General features: G+C 44.3%; 2 protein-coding genes across 4 annotated transcripts in view; both read left to right on the top strand.

Annotated features, from left to right (window-relative positions):
* Window positions 1-15931, top strand: part of LOC144893343 (cytoplasmic dynein 2 heavy chain 1-like) — a 54056-nt gene extending 38125 nt beyond the window's left edge. For both annotated transcript variants that reach the window (XM_078783799.1, XM_078783798.1), the window contains one exon: window positions 13950-15931. In XM_078783799.1, the coding sequence (XP_078639925.1) occupies window positions 13950-14108 (159 nt within the window). In that variant the 3' untranslated portion in view covers window positions 14109-15931. The remainder of the gene's footprint in view (window positions 1-13949) is intronic.
* Window positions 1-27872, top strand: part of LOC137432971 (annexin A4) — a 184060-nt gene that overhangs the window by 89420 nt on the left and 66768 nt on the right. The window contains exon 1 of one of the 2 annotated variants that reach the window (XM_078783801.1): window positions 21713-21862. The exons of the other annotated variant lie outside the window; for it this stretch is intronic. The gene's annotated coding sequence lies outside the window, so the exon portion shown is untranslated. Of the gene's footprint in view, window positions 1-21712; window positions 21863-27872 lie in introns of those variants that run through there. 2 annotated transcript variants of the gene reach the window in all.

The following is a 27872-nucleotide window of genomic DNA, read 5'->3' as shown; positions in this document are numbered from 1 at the left end:
CACTTAAGCTATCAAACCACAATCCTCCACAACTTTTTGAGATATCATGCTGTAGGTGCATGAGGCGCCCGATGCTAGCTTTTTCCCGGCGGTGGTTTCGGCTGTGAAAGAGTAACAAATGCACAAAACACAAAAATAACTTCACAAATGAAGTTACTGATAATATTTCAACAATTTCAGTGGATAACATGTGCCAGAACCACGACATAGTTTTTTTTCCTGTGCAGCGACATGTGGGGGTGGGGAGGGTTGTTTTTATGTGTCCATGACATGACCCAGCAGGTTTGCAAAATTGTTTTTGTTTTTCGCCCAGCTGGTTTTTTCCCCCGATGATTTCCAGACGTACGCACAATACTTACAGATAGTCATGGCCAAAAATATTGGCACCCTTGCACGTTTTTCAAATAACTCACAATTTTCTCGAGAAATAAGTTAAAATTCACAAAAGCATTTGGTCTCCACAATTCTTTATTTCACTGTTAATGTTACAGAACCTTTGTTTTTGATTCAGAACTTAATATATCCTTTTAAATCAGAAAATAAAAAGAAATGGCATTGACAAAATTAATGACACCCCAGACTTAATATTTGGTAGCACGGCCTTTGGACGAAATAACTGCAGCCAAGCGCTTCCTATAGCCGTGAATGAACTTCCTACACCTTTCTACTGGCAGTTTGGCCCACTCTTCTTGTGCAAACTGCTCCAGTTCTCCCAGATTTGAAGGGTGCCTTCTCCCAACTGCTGTTTTCAGATATCCCCACAGGTGTTCAATGGGATTTAAATCTGGACTCATTGCTGGCCACTTCAGAACAGTCCAGCGTTTTGTCTTGAACCATTCCTGGGTTCTTCTTAAAGTGTGTTTGGGGTCATTGTCCCGCTGCAAGACCCATGACCTTCGACGGAGACGTAGCTTTCTGATACCGGGTTGAACATTGCACTCCAAAATGCTTTGGTAATCTCATGATTTCATGATGCCATGCATGCATTCAAGCCACCCAGTGCCAGAGGCAGCACAGCTACCCCAACACATCACTGAACCTTCTCCATGTTTGACTGTAGTGAAGGTGTTCTTTCCTTTGAAGGCTTCATTTCGTTTTCTATAAACATTGAGATGATGTGCTTTACCAAAAAGCTCTAATTTGGTCTCATCTGGCCACAGGAGATTCTCCAAGAAGGATTTTGGCTTGTTCAGGTGTGTTTGGCAAACTCCAGTCGGGCTTTCTTATGTCTCTCTCAGAGCAGCAGTGGGGTCCTCCTGGGTCTCCTTTCATTGAGGTGTTGATGGATGGTGCGAGTTGAAACTGTCGTACCTTGTGTCTTTAGGCCAGCTTGAATCTGTTTGGCAGTTGATTGAGGTGCTTTCTCCACCATTCAAACAATCCTTCACTGGAATCTACGATCAAATTTTCTCTTGCGGCCACGTCCATAGAGGTTGGCTTCAATGCCATGGGCCTTAAACTTCTTGATAACATTGCGTACGGTGGACACAGGAACATCAAGGTCTCTGGAGATGGACTTGTAGCCTTGGGATTGTCCATGCTTGGCTATGATCTTGTGTCTGACCTCCTCAGACAATTCTCTGGTTTTCTTCCTTTTCTCCATGGTCATTGCACACACAGTGGCACAAAACAGCAGAATGACTCCTTTTCTCCTTTCAAACTAGTTGAATGAGCGATTTTTTATTTTACAGGCACCTGCAACTCACCACAGGTGAGTTCAATTCCAAAGTAATGGAGAATCACCTGCTTGAAATCCAATTGTTTCTAACAACTTCTAAAAGGTGCCAATAATATTGCCCAGGCCATTTTCGGAATTTTGTGTGGAATAAGCTAAGATTTAGTAATTCTTTCAGCTTTTTTTGTTTTGTTCCACTGCAAACCAAACAAATACATATGTGGATAACAAAATATTTTTTCATTTCAACAATTTTCTGGAAGAAATGGTGAATTATTTGAAAAAAAGTGCAAGGGTGCCAATATTTTTAGCCACGACTGTAATTCCCTTGTTGGGGGGAGGGGTGTTTTCATGCCCGTGACGTGAACCTGGGTACCCCCAGCACTTATGCAAAATCAGTTGGAGATTGGTCCAGCCATTTTTAAGCGGTGAAGCCGCTTCAATATTTGGCTACATTTGTCCGTCAAAAATGAAGACGTAGAACCTTTGTAACCTACCGTGTTTAATTATAAAGGGTTCTAGAGTATCATTCTACTGGCTTCTAAAGTGTAATTCCAAAGGGTTCTGAAGGTGTAATTCTTAAAGTAATTCTGAAGGGTTCTAAAGGATAATTCTAATAGGTTCTAAAGGGTAATTATTTGGGGCCTCTCGGTATTACAGTTCGGCTGTGAAAGAATAACGTACCAACACACCAACGCACAAATAAACACACAAACACTTGAAAATATTTTATATAGATATTATACGTTTCAAAAATATTTTATATAGATATTATACGTTTCAAAAATATTTTATATAGATATTATACGTTTCAAAAATATTTTATATAGATATTATACGTTTCAAAAATATTTCATATAGATATTATGCATTTCAAAAATATTTTATATAGATATTATACGTTTCAAAAATATATTATATAGATATTATACGTTTCAAAGATATTTTATATAGATATTGTTACGGAAACGGAGTACGGCGCTCCCCTTAGCGGGGGGGGGGGGGGGTTAATCCCCCTTCAATTTGCACTGGCCGTCTCCGATCCTGAAGCTACCCCGCTCCCCTGTGGGGCAGGATTGCCTGAAGTGATTGGTCAAGGGATTCCCGTACACCTCCGACAATCCCTCCACGAGGCAGGTGGGCAACTCCGCTCGAAACCATGGACAAGATGTTATTTTGCCGAGCGGTTTTTAGCAGCCTGCGGTTCGAGCCATTAACAAAGACTAACCCGATTAGAACCGTTGGCCGAAATCGCACCACAGGTATTCAATGGGGGAAATCACAAAGACGATCGGATGTGGAAGAAGAAGCCAAAGTAAGGAGGAACAGGAATTTATTAACCAATTATGTACACAATCAAAGAAACCAAGGGAGAAGGAAAGATACGAAAATAATTACAGAAGAGGAAGAAGACACACTGCAATTCTAGCTTATCTACAGGCTTAACTTATTCCCAAGACAGAACAAACAAGACAAACTCACGTACACGAATGGGGAATTCTCAGGCAGAAATGGCGGGAAGGATGCGAAGGTGGGGCCACAGGGCACAGCAAGCGGGTCCGCTCCGGGCGGGAAGCGAAGAGCCGGCAGTTCCTCGTATTCGGCTTTACACTGCACACCGGCAGGGTCACTCGCTGCCCCGTCAGGGCTTCACGCGGCTGGTTGAAACGGGGCTGGTTGAAGTGGCTCTCTGCAGAAATCTCTCTTGTGCAGAACTCAGCTGGGTCACGCATCTGCTGCGAAAAGGCTTGCGCGGGCGCTTATATAACGCGCATCAAGATCAATGCGCGCCATGCCCATCATGGTATCTCATCAGCCCTGGTTGGCTGGTGGGGGCTCGCTGGCTCCACCTTTGATGACGAGGTGGTGCCACGCCCGTGATCCGACGGCTCCTCCTCCTTCTTCTCCAGCTTAACCATGTGCGTAATGGAGGTTTTGGGGCGATTCGAGCGAGCCCCAACCAAAGGGCAGCGAACACTGCCGGCAATTGCGTTTTGGTGGCAATTGAAAGGGGATTCTACCTTATTTCATTTGGTGCAATGCAGCGTCAACTAATGGGAAACAGAGCCTTATACTAACATAGAATAAAGAGATAACTATTTAGAAGATCCTATGATTTTCTACGTGTATGCGATGGACTAGCTAAAGGGACGACCTTTGACCTTTACAATTAATGGAGGTATTTACAAGGAATTACTATTATTTACAGAGGGTGATATTTACAACAATTATCAACGTGCAGGATTCTCAAATCCGCAACACGGCACCCTCATCCTCCAGGCACATCCCGGGCCTATAAAACCTTAACTTAATGTGGCACGTAGGTGTAATTCCCTCTACAATTAACCTGACCCTGAGTGTGACCGTTTTAAAACACAAATAAGTATGTCCCGCTGTTGCATTGCACCCTACCTAACAGATTCACGCCCACAGGATAACCGAATTGCGGAATTGATTTTCAAACTACACATGAACGGTGGGGAGCATTATTTACAAGTGACGCTATTTCGACTATTGACAAAACGCAACCCAGGACCTGTGATTTTTTCTTTTAGGGAACAAAACGAATCCTGTGGGAGGGGAGGAGACAGCATGCACTGCATCGATGCACCAGCACCAATAAAGAGCACCAAAACACCAATCACCAAAACGCACCGAAGTGCACAGTCACCACAGTTCAATAAAACAAACAAACACACTGTTGGTGGTCTTGTTCATCTGCTCCCTCTGCTGGCCGTTGTCGTTATTGATGTTATTTTTCTTCCTTCATCTTCTTTGCTTGCGGCCTATTTGGACATAATAATAAAAAGCACAAAACGTGTCCACTTTTTTTATTTAGAGCCCACAGGGGCCAACTAGGGGTGGTTCACCTGTATGGCATAGGTGCCACGTTACCGAGGTCCGCAAGCAAGATCTTCCTCTGGCCAACCTGGCCGGGCCCAGCAGAGGGGCCATGCCACAAGACTTGTGGTCCATAAGTGGTGCTTGGCCACAGACTGTGGTCCATAATTGGTGCGTGGATGCAGACAGCTGGTTGCGGAAATTTCGGGTTCACAGACGCGGCCTCCCGCACGCTCCCCCCCAGTGCCCAGAGAGCACGATCCTCGGGTCGGGGAAGGAAGACAGAGATGACAGGTTAGCGAGGGGTAAGGTCACAAGGTACACATCAACAAAGGCAATGCAAGGTGAGGTGCGCACGGAGAGCGAAGTTAGAAAGCTCGTCCCTACCATACGCCACCCCCCCTGTCACCTACTCCACCCTTGCCCTTACCCATATTTACAACAATTTACAATTCGTCTCTACCGTCACGTCTTCCCCCTATCTCCCCTAATACCAAATTCGTTACAATCCCACTAATCCAAAATTTGCCATCATCCAAATTCCTCATCAATTCCTCATAAGGAGGAAGAGATGGAACATCAAGCACAATGTCACACCCACGTCATGATGCGTCTCACAATCCAAACATTTGCACAAAAATAACCAAAACATGGCATGGTGTGGAGTTACGTCACCTCAGGTGAGTGGATGTAGATGGTGCGAGGAGATATCAATCCTATCTACCTTCTAAATGACTTTAACGAACTTTACACTACCCGGGGTCTTTCCCTGCCAATCCATTGGCCATCTTACACTCTATGCGGTTCTAAAAACCAATTCCCATTGACCAAACTGTGGTGCTCATCAATATGAGGTCTCACTCCCCCAAGTTTTCACTACTGTGCCTTCGCACAATTTCGGAGCTGGGTCGTGTGGCTCTACCAGCAGGTATACCTACCTGCGCACCTCCGCCACTGAAGTCGCCACCCGAGCTTACCATGCTCCTTACCACTACCCTAAATCGGGGAAGGCCCCTCCTGGCTCTGTCACCCCTCTGATGCCCTCTCTGGCATTGGGCTACCCGGGTCCTTCTCCTGGATCCTCGGGCTCCGCTGAACACTACTCTGACTGGCTCCCAGAGCCTACCTACGGCCTCACCTGGCCGACAAACTACCAGTGGCGGAGTGCCCGAATAACCATACGTACCAATTAAGCCCACATGCCCAGCCATTTCCACAGACTCGTGCACCCATCTAAGCACTTCCTTGCCACTACCTGCACCACAGATGCCAATATCCAACCACAATTTACCTATACCCTCTGCCTAACTCTTAAACTACCCTCCCCGGGTATTCGTGATGGGGTCCATCCTCACCATCCACTGCCTTCGCACCAACCACTCCACTCCACAGTTTCCACCATACTCACTCCACACCATCCATTCCATACTCCATGTATTCCATACCATTTATTCCGAAAACCATTCTCCATACACCTGTTCACCTGCACACCTGTGCAATCACACCTGGTGCCACCTGCACCCTCCTTCCTCCCAGGCTTCTTCATTCATTCAATACAATGCACAATCACAATTATTCCTCATACACTGCTCCATACACTTCCACGCTCAATACAACTCACAATCACGTCACACTTCTCACAATACGCTACTGAATACACTTTCAACACACACACATGGAACCATTCACGAGCATTGCCTCATTTGCTCAACATGCTCACCGGCAAAGAATCTCACACACACGGCATCATCTGATCTACCTGGTGCCCTTCTAACTTGGTGCTCTCCGTCTTCCCTTTAAACTAAGCACATACCACGTCATTAACAACCATTCTAACCTCTCTACGTCCCCGACTACCTGTACAATGTCGCTACTTACCTGTACAGTTACCTATGGTCATTTCTCTAGATCCCTATACAATTATCCAAACCCTCCCTCGGTGAGCTTGCACTGCCAAACCCCATAACTAGTGCTCATGTGCCCCGGCGATGTGAGGGATGGTGGATTTACCATCCTTGCACATCGGGCATCTCCCACTATAAATTTTGCCCATCCAATTTTTCTGCCAATCAAATTGGCCAATCAATTGCCAATCAATTCACCCATCAAATTTGCCAATCATTTCTGCCAATCCTATTCACTATTCTCAATTTCGGATCCAAAACACTATCATCATCACAGTCCGCTATATCTGAGCCTCTCGGTACATCATTACCTCATTAAAACTCGGCTTCGCAAAGCCGAGCAATGAATTTGGGTGGTTTGGTCACCTGCAGGTTGAGTCCGTCCGGCATTCGGTTCAGGGGAGGCGGCATGCTCGGCCCGAGATTCCACGCACCATCTCGGCGTGGAACCTTTCGGTCTCCGGCCCGATGGCTCGATCCCGCCCGGCCGGAACGCCGCAACCACAAGGGGGCGCCGCTCCGGTCCCTCCTACCTGCCCTTGAACCGGACCGGTCGCTTTGCCCGGCAAAGCCCGGACTCGACCGTGCGGGGCTGGGCCAGGCCCGAATCGTGCACGACGCTTCAAAGAGAAGCGATGCAGCACCGATCCGCGCCGAGCCTCGCATCCAACAAAGCGCACCGCGCCCCGAGTGCTCGCGTCGGCTATCCGTCGCCCTAAACGCTGCCCCGTTTAACGTCGATGCCTTACTCGCCTGCTCACACGCATACGCGGCCCGTTTTACACTCACCAAGCCCGGCGTTCCAACGCCGCCCATACATTCCACACACTCCGTACATTCCACCACCGCACTCCCTGTTACACACCACACCTCTCGCGCACACTCGTCGTTCACACACTTCGTTCCACACCTCTCCTCCGTTACGTCCTCCGTAACACTCACCATGGGCGTGCACTCTCGCATCCACCCACTCACGCGCTTCAATGGGCTCTCCCGCACCCGTGCCACAACCAACTCAGGTGTGCTTTCTCGCACACCCTCGCCGTCCATCCCAAGCGTGCATCCTCGCACCCGCTCCTCCACCAACTCACTCTCCAGGTCACTCTCACCCTCGCACGTACACTCCGTATCGCTCTCACTCTCTGTGTCACACTCCGTACACTCTGTTTCACACAGACCCTCCGACGTGCATTCGCTCTCACACTCGGTATCACCCCCATACTCTGTCGTGCATTCATTCTCCGACGCACACTTTTTTTCCACCAGCGCGCCATTTCCACTCACACCACTCACAGGGGACCCTTCACCAACGCCCGGATGCTTTCTCGATCCCAAGCGCGCGAAAATTCTTTCTGCGCCAAACATCCTCCTGCAAAATCTTCCCGCACAATATACAGCACGACTCACCTGGGCGCTTCTTCTTCTTCGCTCCAACACCTGCAAACTTTCATTTGGGTTAATAAGCACACCATCGTGATGTGAGCACGGACTTTGGGCAATTTCCATTCCTTCCTCCAACTGTTGCTCTTCTAAGTCTGTCGTCTCTACAATATCAATTCCCACTACTTGTTTTTCTTTATTCACCTCGACGTCCGCTGGCTTTATTAAAAATCCCTCTACCTCAGCGGTCGCCGGCTTTTCCAAACCCCGGGTTGCGATCTCTATACCCGTCATTTTAACCGCGCTTTGCTCCGCCTCACTCAACCAGCGCTTCTCAACCTGCTTTACCTCGTCGTGCACCCTTGGGACCTGCTCGCCCAACATGCGATCCATGCTCTCCCCACATTTTTGTATGCGGTCACCCATTCTGTCCCCAACTTTACCGATTCGCTCCAATTTGCTTCCTAGCCCCCCTAATTTGCTTTCCAAATCATTTCCCATTTCTTTAATTTGGTTTCCCAATCGCTCCCCCAATCCCCCCCACGTCTCGACCATAACGGCCCTCATTTGCTCCATGAATGATTGCATGTTTTCAACCATTGGCACGAAGGGCACGGCTCTCGCCGCCACATGCGAGGCGCCATTTTGTGCATCTGAAATCTCGTGCGCGAGGCCGCCATCCTGTGCACCTGAACCCTCCGCAACCCAATGCGTATTGCCTTCCTCCTCCATGATTCCCTCCTCTTCCCTGGGGTCCTGGGTCGATTCTAACTCCTCTAACTCCCCATCCGGCATCCGGCATCCGGTCGCCATTCGGCCGCTCGTAATTTCGACCAAATTTCTAGATGGATTAAAAATTTGGTTCGGGTCCAAATCCCAACTCCTCGACACAAATTGTTACGGAAACGGAGTCCGGCGCTCCCCTTAGCAGGGGGGGGGGTTAATCCCCCTTTTATTTGCACTGGCCGTCTCCGATCCTGAAGCTACCCCGCTCCCCTGTGGGGCGGGATTGCCCGAAGTGATTGGTCAAGGGATTCCCGTACACCTCCGGCAATCCCTCCACGAGGCAGGTGGGCAACTCCGCTCGAAACCACGGACAAGATGTTATTTGCCGAGCGGTTTTTAGCAGCCCGCGGTTCGAGCCATTAACAAAGACTAACCCGATTAGAACCGTTGGCCAAAATCGCGCCACAGGTATTCAATGGGGGAAATCACAAAGACGATCGGATGTGGAAGAAGAAGCCAAAGTAAGGAGGAACAGGAATTTATTAACCAATTATGTACACAATCAAAGAAACCAAGGGAGAAGGAAAGATACGAAAATAATTACAGAAGAGGAAGAAGACACAGTGCATTTCTAGCTTATCTACAGGCTTAACTTATTCCCAAGACAGAACAAACAGGACAAACTCACGTACACGAATGGGGAATTCTCAGGCAGGAATGGCGGGAAGGATGCAAAGGTGGGACCACAGGGCACAGCAAGCGGGTCCGCTCCGGGCGGGAAGCGAAGAGCCGGCAGTTCCTCGTATTCGGCTTTAAACCGCACACCGGCAGGGTCACTCGCTGCCCCGTCAGGGCTTCACGTGGCTGGTTGAAACGGGGCTGGTTGAAGCGGTTCTCTGCAGAAATCTCTCTTGTGCAGAACTCAGCTGGGTCACGCATCTGCTGCGAAAAGGCTTGCGCGGGCGCTTATATAATGCGCATCAAGATCAATGCGCGCCATGCCCATCATGGTATCTCATCAGCCCTGGTTGGCTGGTGGGGGCTCGCTGGCTCCACCTTTGATGACGAGGTGGTGCCACGCCCGTGATCCGACGGCTCCTCCTCCTTCTTCTGCAGCTTAACCATGTGCGTAATGGAGGTTTTGGGGCGATTCGAGCGAGCCCCAGCCAAAGGGCAGCGAACGCTGCCGGCAATTGCGTTTTGGTGGCAATTGAAAGGGGATTCTACCTTATTTCATTTGGTGCAATGCAGCGTCAACTAATGGGAAACAGAGCCTTATACTGACATAGAATAAAGAGATAACTATTTCGAAGATCCTATGATTTTCTACATGTATGCGATGGACTAGCTAAAGGGACGACCTTTGACCTTTACAATTAATGGAGGTATTTACAAGGAATTACTATTATTTACAGAGGGTGATATTTACAACAATTATCAACGTGCAGGATTCTCAAATCCGCAACAATATTATACGTTTCAAAAATATTTTATATAGATATTATACGTTTCAAAAATATTTTATATAGATATTATACGTTTCAAAAATATTTTATATAGATATTATACATTTCAAAAATATTTTATATAGATATTATACGTTTCAAAAATATTTTATATCGATATTATACATTTCAAAAATATTTTATATAGATATTATACGTTTCAAAAATATTTTATATAGATATTATACATTTCAAAAATATTTTATAGAGATATTATATGTTTCAAAAATATTTTATATAGATATTATACGTTTCAAAAATATTTTAGAGATATTATACGTTTCAAAAATATTTTATATAGATATTATACATTTCAAAAATATTTTATAGAGATATTATACATTTCAAAAATATTTTATAGAGATATTATACGTTTCAAAAATATTTTATATAGATATTATACGTTTCAAAAATATTTTATGGAGATATTATACGTTTCAAAAATATTTTATATAGATATTATACGTTTCAAAAATATTTTAGATAGATATTATACATTTCAAAAATATTTTATAGAGATATTATACGTTTCAAAAATATTTTATAGAGATATTATACGTTTCAAAAATATTTTATATAGATATTATACGTTTCAAAAATATTTGATATAGATATTATACGTTTCAAAAATATTTTATAGAGATATTATACGTTTCAAAAATATTTTATAGAGATATTGTATGTTTCAAAAATATTTTATATAGATATTATACGTTTCAAAAATATTTTATAGAGATATTTTACGTTTCAAAAATATTTTATAGAGATATTATACGTTTCAAAAATATTTTATAGAGATATTATACATTTCAAAAATATTTTAGAGATATTATACCTTTCAAAAATATTTTATATAGATATTATACGTTTCAAAAATATTTTATATAGATATTATATGTTTCAAAAATATTTTATAGAGATATTATACGTTTCAAAAATATTTTATATTGATATTATATGTTTCAAAAATATTTTATGGAGATATACGTTTCAAAAATATTTTTCCTTCCTGGAGAAAACCAGAGATATTCATGCTGAACCAGCTTCTTCAATTTCTCCTTTCATTGACGATGCACGGCACCCACTCTGCTTTCACATTTGTGATTTATTTCAATTAATTTTGCTTGCCTTGGACGTTCAATATTTCCGATGTTGTTCCAAGTTCATTAAATGCAATAATACACAGCAGGAGGTCACATTTCCCATTTTCATACCCATAACCCGTTATCTGCTTACTAGTCTAGTAGGAAGACTAGGTCCCCCTGCACCCCCCGGAGATATACTTCTAATCAGTGTTTCTAGATTGGACAAAATGTGTAGAAAATGACTAGCTATGGCCCCAAGCTGAGAAAATGTCCCACATACCATTTTTATGCAAATTACTGCTGCAAATTTTATGCAAAATTATGCAAATTTTATGCAAATTTTTGATGAGGAGTAGAGTTGAGGGGTCTTTGAGGGCTTCATCGAGGTGCTCTCGGTTGCAAGACTGGGTCATTCTGAGAAGCACAGCAGGGTCAGAGATCATGATGTTCTCCTCCTCAGTGAATCTCTCCATCAACAGCCTCTCCATTGCCTCACACACTGTTTTGAGGCAAAAGAGGGACTTTGCGTAGGCCTTTCCACTGAGAACACCTTTGAGAGATCCACTTGTTACTAGTTGTGCCTCAAAGAGAATCTCTGCATATCCAGAACCACGCATCTTGTGTCCAGTGAGCATCCCGATGTAGTTCATGGATGTGTGGAAGGGTCCAATCGTTACTACATGACTAGCAAATTCATTTGGCCAGCGCCAGATGATGGGAAGGGCTTTCATGCAGACACCCAGATCAAATGTATTCAGGACCCATCTCTGACCCACCTCAGCAGTTGCTGCCTCGGAACGCTTCAGTAGCTCACGAACAACTGCGTTGTCTGTGATCGGTCTGTGCCTGGTGCCTGCATGGCATGGCAATGGCCTGCAGCCTGTGCCTGGGCTAGGGGGTTTCACCTCTGCAACTGGTTCTCCCCCACCCAGCAAATCAACAGTCGACTACTGCACGCCTATCCACCAACCGATCACAGACAACGCAGTTGTTCGTGAGCTACTGAAGCGTTCCGAGGCAGCAACTGCTGAGGTGGGTCAGAGATGGGTCCTGAATACATTTGATCTGGGTGTCTGCATGAAAGCCCTTCCCATCATCTGGCGCTGGCCAAATGAATTTGCTAGTCATGTAGTAACGATTGGACCCTTCCACACATCCATGAACTACATCGGGATGCTCACTGGACACAAGATGCGTGGTTCTGGATATGCAGAGATTCTCTTTGAGGCACAACTAGTAACAAGTGGATCTCTCAAAGGTGTTCTCAGTGGAAAGGCCTACGCAAAGTCCCTCTTTTGCCTCAAAACAGTGTGTGAGGCAATGGAGAGGCTGTTGATGGAGAGATTCACTGAGGAGGAGAACATCATGATCTCTGACCCTGCTGTGCTTCTCAGAATGACCCAGTCTTGCAACCGAGAGCACCTCGATGAAGCCCTCAAAGACCCCTCAACTCTACTCCTCATCAAAAATTTGCATAAAATTTGCATAATTTTGCATAAAATTTGCAGCAGTAATTTGCATAAAAATGGTATGCGGGACATTTTTTCAGCTTGGGGCCATAGCTAGTCATTTTCTACACATTTTTTCCAATCTAGAAACACTGATTAGAAGTATATCTCCGGGGGGTGCAGGGGGACCTAGTCTTCCTACTAGACTAGTGTTGTTGCGTGAACTTATATACTTAGCTTCGCTGTCCTGTTGTGTTCATGTAAACTAGCCGAAACCCGTGGAACATCCACGGAAGGGAGGATGTGGTGTATGGATAGAGTGTACCATTATGGATGGCATAGGGGATTTGCTTGTCCGAGTAAGAGTTAGGAAGAAAGATGAGAATGAAGAGTGCGTATATGAACAACGTATTTATTGCAATCTACTTAAATGACAACGCTACGATATACTTTTGAAAAATGAATGGATTCGTAATAGGAATCGGCATAGCACCACTCTGGCCACACTGGCGCAGTGGTATGTGTCAATGGAAAAGAACAGCAGTAGAACCATAGACTTTTAAAAAATGAACGGATTAGTAAATCGACTGGAATTAGCCCCATACTGGCGCATTGGTAAGCGTCAATGTCAAGGCAGAGCAGTAGGAATATAATACAATGAACGCAGTATCAAAGGTTGAAATTATTTTAAAACTTCTGGATAAACAGTGTTGGGGAAGAAATTATGGTAACCCCACCTGATGAGGTTAGCGTACACCGCGATCGACGACACCGGCACAAATGCATGCTCTGGATTGTCCACTCAGTGGACGGCTTGCTTTCGCCTTCGCCTGTCCAATCAGCGGACGGCTTGCTTCGCCTTCACCCAGCAGACGCCAATACGATGGCGTCGTATCGGCAGTTAATCGGATGCTTTTGGGCCCCAAAGTCGACTAATTCAGATTTTTCGAGTATGGCTGTACGTGATAAACAAAGAGCACGGTTCGTAGATCGTAAATCCATTAGTGCCGTGGGCATCGGGTCACTGGGTGCGGCGTAAAAGGGATAACAAAGTCGAGTCCTTACGCTATTATTATATAGATCATTTAATTAGATTAATGAACAGGATTATATAATTAAATTGATATATGTGGGAAAATTACATGCCCAGACCAGGAATCGAACCCAGGTCCTCCGGATGACCCTCACCCAGATAGCTCAGATGGCAGAGGTCTGGTACGGTTTTCGAGAGGACCTGGGTTCGATTCCTGGTCTGGGCATGTAATTTTCCCACATACATCAATGTAAATCATATAGCTCGGTCTACATAAGCAGATATATATGATGCTTTGATTTTATCAATCGTCGATGAAAAACGACAACACTTTTTTTTAATTCTGTTCTAGGCGCTGCCTGGTCCTTACGCCTCTGAGAGCTGCATCTCCCTGCCCGTATATGCGTCGATGAAGCGCGACCGTGTGCTTATGTGTGTGGATCTGCCTTGTCGTGGAGACCCAGAGCTGTGGCTGCAAATGGGCGTGGCCATCTGCATCAACACCCAATGAGCACAAACTTCTCAGAGTTACACCATAACCAGCAAAAACTTAGCTACGCTTAGAATGGCACCAAAGTTGAACTCACTTACTATTCAACTTGAGAATGCTCTACAATGATCACACATTCATCCGAATGAAAATGCTTTCCTCCCCCAAACCATAAAGGAATGATCGATCCTTCAGCACAGGTGTTTGACATTTTCTATCAATTTCCAGCCAGGTTCACAATTTTTTCCCCAGCAGTGGGTGAGTTTCCTCATTCAGTTTGAATCGAACTCGTGTGTTTTGGCTCTGCAACTTTTTCCGAAGGGGCAAAAAGTTTGGGCTATGGCTCCAACTCTTTCACGTATACTGTACTGTATAATGGAGTTTACATGGTTCCTTGGTATTTGAGCTACAGTACTGTGGATGTCTATCCTAAATCTGGTTTATGATGTAATTATCTAATTAAACTATGCGACTGATGATGATATAGCATACCTGCGTGCACCTGACGAAAAATTTCACCAACGAACCACATTTATAGCAAGGAGTCCAGTTTATGAAGTATTTAGATGATTTTGATCACGTTCTCTTTTGCTTTCCTTGAGTGAAAAGCATTCCATGTTGAGATTGGGATTCTCTTCAACCAGAACCTCTTTCTTTTGGTTACCTGTGAACAGCCTCAATGGTCGTTACATCTTATTGAGAGCCAGTCCTTGACTTCATGACTTCATGACTTCATGACTTCATGCATGATCGAAAGAGTTTGTCGTCTCCGACTGATATTGTAAATGGAGTGATGCCACTACCTGGTATAACAAATCATAATTGCTGTATGATCATTTTGGACCAGATGCATATCTACTCCAAAATGACAAAATGGTACGTCCACTGATTTTGCATGACGGGTTATTTATTTATTATATTTGAACCGAAGAGGTCGAGGAGAGACTGAATTGAGACTATTAAAAAGGAAGAGAAAAGAGGATGATCGGAGAGAGAATATGGAGGAATGGAAGGGGAATGTACGAAGCATAGACCGGAGGAGTAGGGATATGGATGTATCGAGTACTACGCCATGTTTAAATGCACAAATGACTCCTAACATGGATAGGTCTAAGCGTTGGGCTGGCCAATGGTAGCTGTTAAAGGAGCCGGAATCTTATACCCACCTCAGGAACCACATTTAGCATTGTGTCTGGTAGCAAGTTTGTCTGTTCATTATGTCATCAATCACCGCACAAAGTTTGTCCTTCGTCTTTCATTGTACATCAGACAGTACATATAAAACATGTCATCTTCATGTTGTGAATAATATTGGCATGTTGATGCTTTGGCATCTAATCTTTTTCTTCTAGAGAATCAATATACTTACACATGGGATGAATAACCAGAAAAAAAACAACAACAACAACAATATTTATGCATGGTAGATGAATCTATAGTTTATTCAGATCGACAGTGGAAGGTTTTGTTATTGCTCTTGATATGATGATTCACATCAATGCCTTTGGTACTCGTGGAGGATGACATTTTGATGATTTTGGATGAATGCATATTAGGGTGGCCCTTATTTTTGAAAGTTTGAAATGTTGAGCTTTCACCCTCTACAACTGGTCCTTTTGCCCTAAAAACAAACCAGGCCAAATGTCAGCTACATTCATAAATATTTAGAGGTAGTCCAGCACCCTTGAACATTTCCCCCTTTCGGCCATGTGATTGAGGTCACGTAACACTAAAACACACATATCACAGATAATACAGCATGTATCACAGAAATACATAAACACCGTTTGATAAAACATGCTTATGAATAATTATCACATCTATGGACTAGAAATATGAAATATAATATTATATATGTATATATATATATATATATATATATATATATATATGTATATATATATATATATATATATATATATATATATATATATATATATATATATATATATATATATATATATATATATATATATATATAAAATGTTGATTCTTGAAGGTGCCTGTACTACCTCTAAATATAAACAGACTTATATGAAATTTTGAGTGCAGTGTTTCTATCGCACATGGATCACATTCAGGCCATGAGAACATTCAAATTAACATTACAAAATTTTCACCCCGTTTAAGGGCCACCCAATGCATATATATACTCAGGTGGTTTGTCAATATCTCTGCAGCAGTCTACTCAAGCGATGATTTTGTTGTGTTCATTGTGGGGTTTTTGAGGAATGTAATATGATGGAATTGCAATGTGAAGTTTTATATCGATGACCAAGTCCAGACGAGGAGGAGCCGAGTGGATATATCAAATACACCTTCTCCCTACTACCTTTAATTTCACTTTCCCATCTTCTCTACCATATTTATCTTCCTCCATGACCTCAAATCGATTACCTTCCTTTTCACATAGTATGTACATGAGCCCTCCTCTTTCTTATTTACATGGTTTAGTGATGTAAAACATTTAGCCTCGACATCATTTTGTAATCTCTTATGTCATTGCTTAGGGTGAGTTGATGTTGCGTGAAGTGAAAATAAAATGATTTATTCTACCCTGTGGTGACCTTGCCTTGTTCTGGTACGGTTTTCTGTTCCACCCTGGGATGACTGATTAAAGAAAGAAGAACCACCTTTAGTGGCCATTTTTGCCCGCAGAGCAGGGGTTGGCCTCTATTTTGGGCACTGTGGTCCCCTTTTTGAAGCAATGTTTTATGGCCGGATGCCCTTCCTGCCACCAACCCTGTTAGTCGCCTTTTGCGACACAGGGACTTACCAGTGAGCTGGTACTCAATTTGTCGACCTCGGAAGGATGACAGGCTGAGTCAACCCCCCCTGACGTTAATTCAGTGATCAACCGGGATTCAAACCCAGGATCCCAAGCCGGCACCCTAACCGCTAAGCCAACACCTGAGGTGACTGATTCAACCTTGTAATAACTGACTCAACTTTGTCATGACTGACATAATCTTGTGATGACTGACTCAACCCTGGGATGACTGACTCAACATTGTGATAACTCACGCCACCTTGTGATGACTGACTCCACCCTGGGATGACTGACTCTACCCTTGGATGACTAACGCCATCCTGTGATGACTAACTCCACCCTGTGATGACTGACTCTACCCTGGGATGACTGGCTCTACCTTGCGATGACTGATGCCACCCTGTGATGACTGACGCCCCCCTGTGATGACTGACGCCCCCCTGTGATGACTGACGCCCCCCTGTGATGACTGACGCCCCCCTGTGATGACTGACGCCACCCTCTGATGACTGACGCCACCCTGTGATGACTGATGCCACCCCTGTGATGACTGACTCCCCCCTGCGATGACTGAATCTACCTTGTGATGACGGAATCAAACTTGTGATGACTGAATCAACCTTGTGATGACTGACCTACCCTGTGATGACTGACTCAAACTTGTGATGACTGACTCAGCCTTGTGATGACTGAATTAACCTTGTGATGACTGACTCTACCCTGTGATGACTGACTCAAACTTGTGATTACTGCATCAACCTTGTGATGACTGAATCAACCTTGTGATGACTGACTCAACCTTGTGATGACTGACTCAACCCTGGGATGACTGACTCAACATTGTGATAACTCACACCACCTTGTGATGACTGACTCCACCCTGGGATGACTGACTCTACCCTTGGATGACTAACGCCATCCTGTGATGACTAACTCCACCCTGTGATGACTGACTCTACCCTGGGATGACTGGCTCTACCTTGCGATGACTGATGCCACCCTGTGATGACTGACGCCACCCTGTGATGACTGACGCCACCCTCTGATGACTGACGCCACCCTGTGATGACTGATGCCACCCCTGTGATGACTGACTCCCCCCTGCGATGACTGACTCTACCTTGTGATGACGGAATCAAACTTGTGATGACTGAATCAACCTTGTGATGACTGACCTACCCTGTGATGACTGACTCAAACTTGTGATGACTGACTCAGCCTTGTGATGACTGAATTAACCTTGTGATGACTGACTCTACCCTGTGATGACTGACTCAAACTTGTGATTACTGCATCAACCTTGTGATGACTGAATCAACCTTGTGATGACTGACTCAACCTTGTGATGACTGACTCAACCTTGTGATGACTGAATCAACCTTATGATGACTGAATCAACCTTGTGATAACTGACTTTTTTTTTTTTTTTCTTGTATGCAGAGTCGAGGCTCGTGAAAGAGCTAACATTTATCAAACAAACAAGCAAACGAAGTACATAAAAAGGGGAGCGGTCGACAAGATGGGGAGAGAAGGGGAGGAAGCACACAAACACAACATTTGAGAGCAGGGACATCGGGAGATGTTTTTGGAGGGAGAGGGCCTGGGGGGAGGCAGGATAGGTATAAAACGCAAGGACACCAAGGACTTCCAGGAAAGAAGTCAAAAGTCACCTCAAAAAATTGGATTTGGGGTGAAATTAGCGGGGGTAGAAAAGATCAAGGTTTTGGATTGGGGAAGATAAGAGATGGTGGTGAACAGCCGTTTTAAAGACCTGGAGGGAGGAGTGGGATTGAAGAGAGTGAGGGAGTTTGTTCCAGAGGCGGGAGAAAAGAGGAATGAAGGAGTGAAGGTGAGCAGAGAGTCTTGATTTTAGCAGTTAAACCATAAGAGGGTTGCAGGCAGATCTTGTGCGACCTGCAGGAATATTTGGGGGACAGAGCCCAGAGAGAGCTGGGGGAGTAAGGCCGGAGAGGAGTCGGTAGAAGACAGAAAGACCACCTACCTGCCTGCGGTGATTAAGTGAAAGGCCCTCGGAGATGGCGTCATCGCGGGAGATTCCAATGATTCTGAACGCTTTGGTTTCAACAGCGTGAAGACGAGCTAGGTGTGAGGCAGGAGCACCAGCCCATAGGGGAGAACAGTACTCCATTGAGCTGCGGATGAAAGCCTTGAATGTGGTGAGGAGCTCAGGTGTGCCAAGGAAGGACTTCGCACGACGGAGGATGCCCAGTCGGCGACTGGCTTTGGAGGCCAGCTTGGAAATGTGGTTTTCCCAGGAAAGATCATGGCAGATAGTGAGACCCAAAAGCTTGAGTGACAGAACTTCTTGGAGAGAATTATTCAGAAAGTAGATGGGAGGGTTGTCCAGCCGGTCTTTTTGGAGAGACATCATAAGAGTGTGAGATTTGTCAGGATTGAAAGACATGTTCCACTTGTTTGCCCAGTCTGTGATTTTGTCCAGGTCTGCAGAGAGTGAGGAGGCTGCAGACTGCCGATCTGAGGGATGAGGAATGGAGCGGCAGAGAGTGGAGTCATCAGCAAAGAGATAGAGAGGATTTTCAAGAGAGTCAGAGAGATCATTGATGAAGACCAGAAAAAGCACAGGGCCCAGAACACTGCCTTGGGGAACTCCAGCCTGAACAGGAAGAGGAGATTAGAGAAACCCATTCAGGGCCACACGTTGACGTGACTGACATCTTGTGATATGTGACATCAACCTTATATTGACTGAATCAACCTTTTGATGACTGACTCAATCTTGTGATGACTGACTCAACCTTGTGATAACTAACTCAACCTTGTGATAACTGACTGAACCTGGTAATAACTGACTTAAACTTGTGCTTACTGACTCAACCTTGTGATGACTGACTCAACCTTGTGATAACTGACTGAACCTTGTGATAACTGACTCAACCTTGTGATAACTGACTGAACCTTGTGATAACTGACTCAACCTTGAGATAACTGACTGAACCTTGTGATAACTGACTTACCTTGTGATTACTGACTCAACCTTGTGATGACTGACTGAACCTTGTGATAACTGACTCAACCTTGTGATAACTGACTGAACCTTGTGATGACTGACTTAAACTTGTGATTACTGACTCAACCTTGTGATTACTGACTCAACCTTGTGATAACTGACTCAACCTTGTGATGCCTGACTCAACCTTGTGATAACTGACTGAACCTTGTGATAACTGACTGAACCTTGTGATAACTGACTCAACCTTGTGATAACTGACTCAACCTTGTGATAACTGACTCAACCTTGTAATAACTGACTTAAACTTGTGATTACTGACTCAACCTTGTGATTACTGACTCAACCTTGTGATAACTGACTGAACCTTGTGATAACTGACTCAACCTTGAGATAACTGACTGAACCTTGTGATAACTGTCTCTACCTTGTGATTACTGAATCAACCTTGTGATGCCTGACTGAACCTTGTGATAACTGACTCAACCTTGTGATAACTGACTCAACCTTGTGATGACTGACTCAACCTTGTTATTACTGACTCAACCTTGTGATAACTGACTGAAACTTGTGATAACTGACTGAACCTTGTGATAACTGACTGAACCTTGTGATGACTGACTCTACCCTGTGATGACTGACTGTACCCTGGGATGAGTTATGCTACCTTGGGATGACTGTCTCTACCTTGGGATGACTGACTCTACCATGTGATGACTGACTCTACCCTGTGATGACTTACGCTACCTTGTGATGACTCACTCTACCCTGTGATGACTGACTCTACCCTGTGATGACTGATCCTACCCTGTGATGACTGACGCTACCCTGTGATGACTGGCGCTACCCTGTGATGACTGACTCTACCCTGTGATGACTGACTCTACCCTGTGATGACTGACTCTACCCTGTGATGACTGACTCTACCCTGTGATGACTGACTCTACCCTGTGATGACTGACTCTACCCTGTGATGACTGACTCTACCCTGTGATGACTGAATCAACCTTGTGATGACTGACTCTACCCTGTGATGACTTACACTATCTTGTGATGACTCACTCTACCCTGTGATGACTCACTCTACCCTGTGATGACTGACTCTACCCTGTGATGACTGATCCTACCCTGTGATGACTGACTCTACCCTGTGATGACTGACTCTACACTGTGATGACTGACTCTACCTTGTGATGACTGAATCAATCTTTTGATGACTGAATTCTTGAAATGTGATGTTTGTTTGCAGACTGCTTTAGTTTGCAGTGGAAGATCCCTGTGATGACTGATGCTACCTTGTGATGACCGACCTTACCTTGTGATGACCGACCTTACCTTGTGATGATTCAACCCTGTGATGACCTTACCCTCATTGATTCATTCCCTCGGTGACATTGTAAGACTCTATTTGGAGCGCTCTCTCGGCATGAATTATATCCAGTGCCTGTTCAATGGGTTTCCTGCGAATGTCGCCTTATTGTGGCTTCGTGGAAGAAAGGATTTACCAGCAGGTCATGCGTTGGAATGTCGGTGATATTCCATTGCCAAGACACTGGAGCTATTTTTGGATCGTGTAACAAGATCTCATCTTCCAAAAAGGGAATGTCGATGGAGTATAGCATGTCTATTTTTACCAAACACAAGCATGTTGCTTTATACTTGTGTCGCTGAATGGTGTTTTCGGGTGAAACGTTGTTGTAATGTAACCAGTTAATTCATTCGACCATTAATTACTTCATTGCATCAGGGTTATCGATGAGCAAAGGAAGATGCCGTTCATTTGAAATGATCAAGAAGATGTCAAACTCGAGTGTTCATATTGTGAATACAAAGTAGTTCATTTTGTGTTTGTTGTTTCGTCTGCAGCCTGTGGTTACCTGGTTGCAACATTTTCTGGAAGCATTGCAGTGCCACAGATGCAGTGCCCCTGTACCAGCAACCCACTCGGTGTTAATTCAACGGCATGACGGGGTCTCGAACTCAAGACTCGAACATCTTGAGCCAGCCACCTTAACCGTGAGGCCAACACCAAGCTTAGAGAGTTGGAATTCATATTAATTTTCCTATTAAGGAAACACATTAATTTTAACTATCGGCGATGCGAAATGCTCAAAGGAAAATGGTATGAAAATGCATTTGTACATACAAGGAACTTGGACCTGGGACGAGGCCATTTGGCCATCATTCCTGTGCTTTATGGATTAAATATAAAGTTTTATTTACTTAATTTCACTGTGGGTGGTTGGAATGGGAGCATCAAGCAAGGAAGCAAGCAGGACTTGTCCTTTTAAGTTGTTGATATGATTGGGCCGGGATTCGAACCGCCAACATCCCAGACTCAGGGCGGACGTTCTAACCATGACATCACGGAGTCCTTCTTTAATTTCTCTTCTCGAACGAATCAGGTAGATGCCATTCCTCCTATGTCTAACTACTATAACCACCACTTTCACTAACGTTTGTACATTTCTAACATCTGTGCTTCCTTCTCTTTCCTTCTACTTTGTGATGACTGACTCCATCCTGGGATGATGTACTCAACCTTGGGATGACTTACTCTACCTTGTGATGACTGACTCTACCTTGTGATGACTGACTCTACCTTGTGATGACTGACTCCACCTTGTGATGACTGACTCTACCTTGTGATGACTGACTCCACCTTTGGATGACTGACTCCACCTTGGGATGACTGACTCCACCTTGGGATGACTGACTCCACCTTGTGATGACTGACTCCACCTTGGGATGACTGACTCCACCTTGTGATGACTGACTCCACCTTGTGATGACTGACTCCACCTTGTGATGACTGACTCCACCTTGAGATGATTGACTCCACCTTGGGATGACTGACTCCACCTTGGGATGACTGACTCCACCTTGGGATGACTGACTCCACCTTGGGATGACTGACTCCACCTTGGGATGACTGACTCCACCTTGGGATGACTGACTCCACCTTGGGATGACTGACTCCACCTTGGGATGACTGACTCCACCTTGGGATGACTGACTCCACCTTGGGATGACTGACTCCACCTTGGGATGACTGACTCCACCTTGGGATGACTGACTCCACCTTGGGATGACTGACTCCACCTTGGGATGACTGACTCCACCTTGGGATGACTGACTCCACCTTGGGATGACTGACTCCACCTTGGGATGACTGACTCCACCTTGAGATGACTGACTCCACCTTGTGATGACTGACTCCACCTTGTGATGACTGACTCCACCTTGTGATGACTGACTCCACCTTGTGATGACTGACTCCACCTTGGGATGACTGACTCCACCTTGGGATGACTGACTCCACCTTGGGATGACTGACTCCACCTTGGGATGACTGACTCCACCTTGGGATGACTGACTCCACCTTGAGATGACTGACTCCACCTTGGGATGACTGACTCCACCTTGAGATGACTGACTCCACCTTGGGATGACTGACTCCACCTTGAGATGACTGACTCCACCTTGGGATGACCTACTCGACCTTGGGATGACTGACTTCACCCTGGGATAACTTACTCTACCTTGTGATGACTGACTCCTCCCTGGGATAACGGACTCTACCTTGTGATGAATGACTCCACTCTGAGATCACTGACTCTACCTTGTGATGACCACTATGTTTTTGCTGTTTCTCACCAGATCTGACCATTCCTCTTGGTACCCACTACAGAAATGGCGTCTGATCCCGACTTAATGTCATATATGTATATTTTACATCTGCCACCTTAAGTGGACAGAAGAAATGTTTACCACCTCCACCCAAGGTGGATGGAGCACTTGTCTGTCTGTCTGTCTGTCAGCAGAATATCTAAAAACGGTGTGGACGGATTCTGACAAAATTTGGTGGACAGGTTCGGTGTGTGACCAGGAAGAATTGATTCAATTTTGGTTCAAGTCCGAATCCAGATCCTGCCTACCAGTGGGATATATAACATAAACTTTAATCCTGGTGGAAGTATGTGCTCTACCAAGTGTCGGTCTAGTTTAGATGCAGTTTGCCTCGTGCTAAGTTGCACTGTTTTACAGTAAAGTTGTATCCGTTTAGATTCTAAAATCGAAATGAATGCATCTTACCGCTGTAATTAGTTAATGTGTGTTCATACCCAACCAGTCCTCTTAAAATGGAAGGTTAACCCTAAAACCCACAACATGATTATCTCTTCACCCCCAACAAGAGGGTCCCTCATGAATGTTTAATGAGTTTCATGTCCCCGGGTGTAGCTTAATTGAAATCAGAGTGCTGTTGCATATTATGTGGGTGGTGTATGTTTGGGCCTTGATTTACAAGACGCAAAGACTTGCCCAATCCTTCAACCCACGGCACCCAAAGAAAAAACATAATTAGCAGCAGACATGATGGATTGACGTTTCTGGACAGTTTATATGAAACAGCTTATTTGTTACCACCGCTACTAACGGTGGATGGAGGTTATGTATTCAACCCTGTTTGTGTGTCTGCCTGTGTTTAGTACATCTTATGGACGGATTCAGACGATATTTGGATCCGGATCCCGAGTGAACCTACTGTGAAAAGCTGGTTCCACAAGTTATGTGGGCAAACGATACCATCCAACTGTTCCATCCAGTAACGGGGTTTCGTTCCTCCCACGACTACACAAGTTCTCCATATTGAATACAAGAAGTGCGGAAATAGTTTTCTCTGGTTTCTCTGGTTTAGACATCTTGTGATCCCCATTTGCATTGTAGCCGTGAAGAAGACGAACAAGATGTGATGGTGGTGGGGACACCACTTACTTGCTGTCACATAAGCTTCCGTCAAATTTGAACCATCATGTTGTGGGTACTGCCCTCCGACAAACCATGGCAGCCTTCACAAGTATCTTGGCATGGCCTTCTGCTTCAGGATGAATAGCATTGGAGACTATTTTCCTTCCATTGATTTGTTTTCTATTATTCCTATTCTTCCTTTTTATAGCTTTTCCCCCTTTTTAGCCTATTTCCCTTTATTAGGAATAGCCTTTTGCTATTCTTCCTTCCTTTGATGCTCTCAAATAAACGCAATGCCGAGAGCCTTGTTGTTCTTGGAAGTCAGGAAAACTGGCAAGAATTATGTTTTTCAGACGTGTCGGATTGACGGTGGTGGCCATGTTGCCAAGCATTTTCTGGTGAACGTCCAACAGCTCATGCATACAGAAGACCGTGATACCGTAGGGGCTGGCTGGTCGGGAGAGGTAGGGCTGGCCAAAATGGATTGGGGAAGGTGGTGCATACTGGGATACTTATAACCCACAAAAAAATGATCAACCATGGAAGCCATTAATCGCATGAATGAATGATCTTTTTAAGGCCATTTTTCCCCGCTAGGGCGGGGGTTAGCCTTGCGGGCCCCATGACGATCATGGTTCCCTGTTTGAGGCAATGTTTTTATGGACGGATGCCCTTCCTGACGCCAACCCTTGGTCGCCTCTTACGATGCACAGGGATACGGTGTGCCTATTCTAAACCGGGGTACACACCGGGATCATTCATCCCAGCAAGGTTTTCGCAGGCAGGCAGGTTGGTGATTGGTTGGTTGGTTGGGAGGTTGGTTTCGCAGGCAGGCAGTCAGATTCGCAGGCAGGTTGGTGGTCTTTCTGTCTTCTACCGACTCCTCTCCGGCCTTGCTCCCCCAGCTCTCTCTGGGCTCTGTCCCCCAAATATTCCTACAGGACACACAAGATCTGTTAGATTTGTCTGTTATTTTATTTATTTATTTATGTCTGTTGTTTTATTATTATTTTATTATTATCTGTTATTATCTGATATTATTATCTGTTATTTTATTATTATCTGTTATTTTATTTATTTATTTTATTTATGTCTGTTATTTTATTTTATTTGTTATTTGTCTGTCTGTCTGTTATTTTGTTTGTCTGTTAGATTTGTTTGTGAAGTAAATGTTAGCTCTTTCACAAGCCTCGATTCTGTATAAAATATAAAATAAAAAAACCTCAAGTTGCCGACCTCGGAAGGATGACGAGCTGAGTCAACTCTCCTGGCGTTAATTCAGCGATCAATCGGGATTCCAAACTCAGGATCCTAAGATCCCAAGCCGGCACCCGAACCACTAAGCCAACACCAGGAAAATTGAAAGAAAATATTGAATTGGAAAACGGATGTATTTAATGATGGAGTTTAAATACCTCTTGGGCTCAAATGGTTGACCGCACCACTTTATACCCCGTTTGCTCTCATTTGCCACCAATATCACCTTTGTATGACGAACCATTATCGATATAGAGTTTTTGACCGCTAATGACCTTTCAAGGTCACCAAAACTGACCTTATCCAGGGCCAGATTTTTGTGGCCCCTTCGGATTTGTGCTCCTCGTGTCGAAATCTTGAGGGTTGCGTTGAAAAACTACCGTTGTGTTAAACTAAGCATAGTAACGAAATCTCGACTATTTTGGTAGAGAAGCTTTTATTGACCCGGGTTTTAAAAAAAACTGCTCGCCAAGTTACAAAGCAATGCGAGCAATGGGAAGTTCCGGCTCAGTTTTGGCCGCACCTTTCAAATAACTTCTTCGGTTTTGGTGGAATTTTAAGACGCAATATATAAAATAATTTTGCCAACCCATATCCTGGTTTCTCTACCAAGTTAAAGACAAAATATTACCGAAAATTTCGAAAAATTGTTCAGTTTTTTTGCACTTCCCACTCCCTCTCCTGCATAACAACCTGTTTTCGTTAAATTATAATTGTTGGTTTGGCCATCTGGTTTCATCCTCTCTGTGACTGTGCATGCATCATTACCCCACCCACGCGAAGCGAAAAGCGGGGTTAAGCAATAGGCTCATGTCTGTCCGTCTGTCATCAGTTTACGATCGTCAAATTGTGATCGAAGAACAACTTATTTAAATTGAATGTTATATTTTAAACACGAATCGGAACATGAATAGGAAGGCCAGTCTGTCGTTTTAATGTATCTTAGCTTATAGTTCTTCCCGACCGCACATGCGCAGAGAGGAGTGTTTTTTACTATTTATACTTTTTTTACTTTTACTATTTTATTTAATTTTTTTTACTCAGTCTGCCTGTCTGACAGTCAGACAAAATTGAAAATGATTCTAAAGAGGAAGCTTACTGTTTTTAATGACGTCATAATGGACACAAACAACAAGTTAGATAGGTTGGTATAATAGATGCTGGAAAAACCTGTGGATAAAAACCAGAATTTATTTATTTATACACCTTGACACCTTTTTAAACCTTTATTTAAATTGAATTATCTGTTAAAGGTAAATTTCATGATCTGAATAACTCAAGAAAATTAACTTTATTTTACGTTATTCATACAGGAACATAAGGCCGGTGTTGGCTTAGCAGTTAAATTGGCTGGCTTAAGATCTTATGGTCGTGGGTTTGAGACCCTGTCCTGCCGTTAAATAACAGCAGGTGGATTGACTTAGCCTGGTCATCCTTCCAAGGTTCGCAAAAATGAGTACGGTAGCAGCTTATTGGAAACAGGGAGGCACTGCATCAGCGGCACTGCTGTGCCACCAGCAATGATGCAACCAGCAGCCACAGGCTGCATGCAAAATAATAATAACAACTAAAGAAAACTAGAACGGGCACTCGGTAGAGCGCATACCTTCGCCGCAGCTACTTTTGTTGCCAAAATAAAAGACTACAAGATCTGTGTAGCAAAGCATTTTGGCATTAGTTTCATACAAATTGGACACAAATTGACCGCGCTATGGTAAAAAGACGATTTTGACCTTTTCATGACCTTGACCTTGACCTTTGACCCGATCGATTCCAAAATCTAATCAAATGGTTCCCGGATAATAACCTATCATCCCACCAAATTTCATGCGAATCGGTTGAATACTTTTTGAGTTATGCGAATAACATACACACACACACACACACACAGACATACAAATAAATACACAGCGATCAAAACATAACCTTCCGCTTTTGCGAAGGTAACTAGAATGGCACTCAGTACAGTGCACACCTCCACCAGGCTGAACAGTTTACGTTTTGGATCCCACAGATAGGC

This window comes from Myxine glutinosa, chromosome 8, assembly GCF_964187855.1.
Source record: "Myxine glutinosa chromosome 8, kmMyxGlut1.1, whole genome shotgun sequence".
In the NCBI taxonomy this organism is placed as follows: Eukaryota; Metazoa; Chordata; class Myxini; order Myxiniformes; family Myxinidae; genus Myxine; species Myxine glutinosa.
This window is presented reverse-complemented; position numbering and strand designations above follow the sequence as displayed.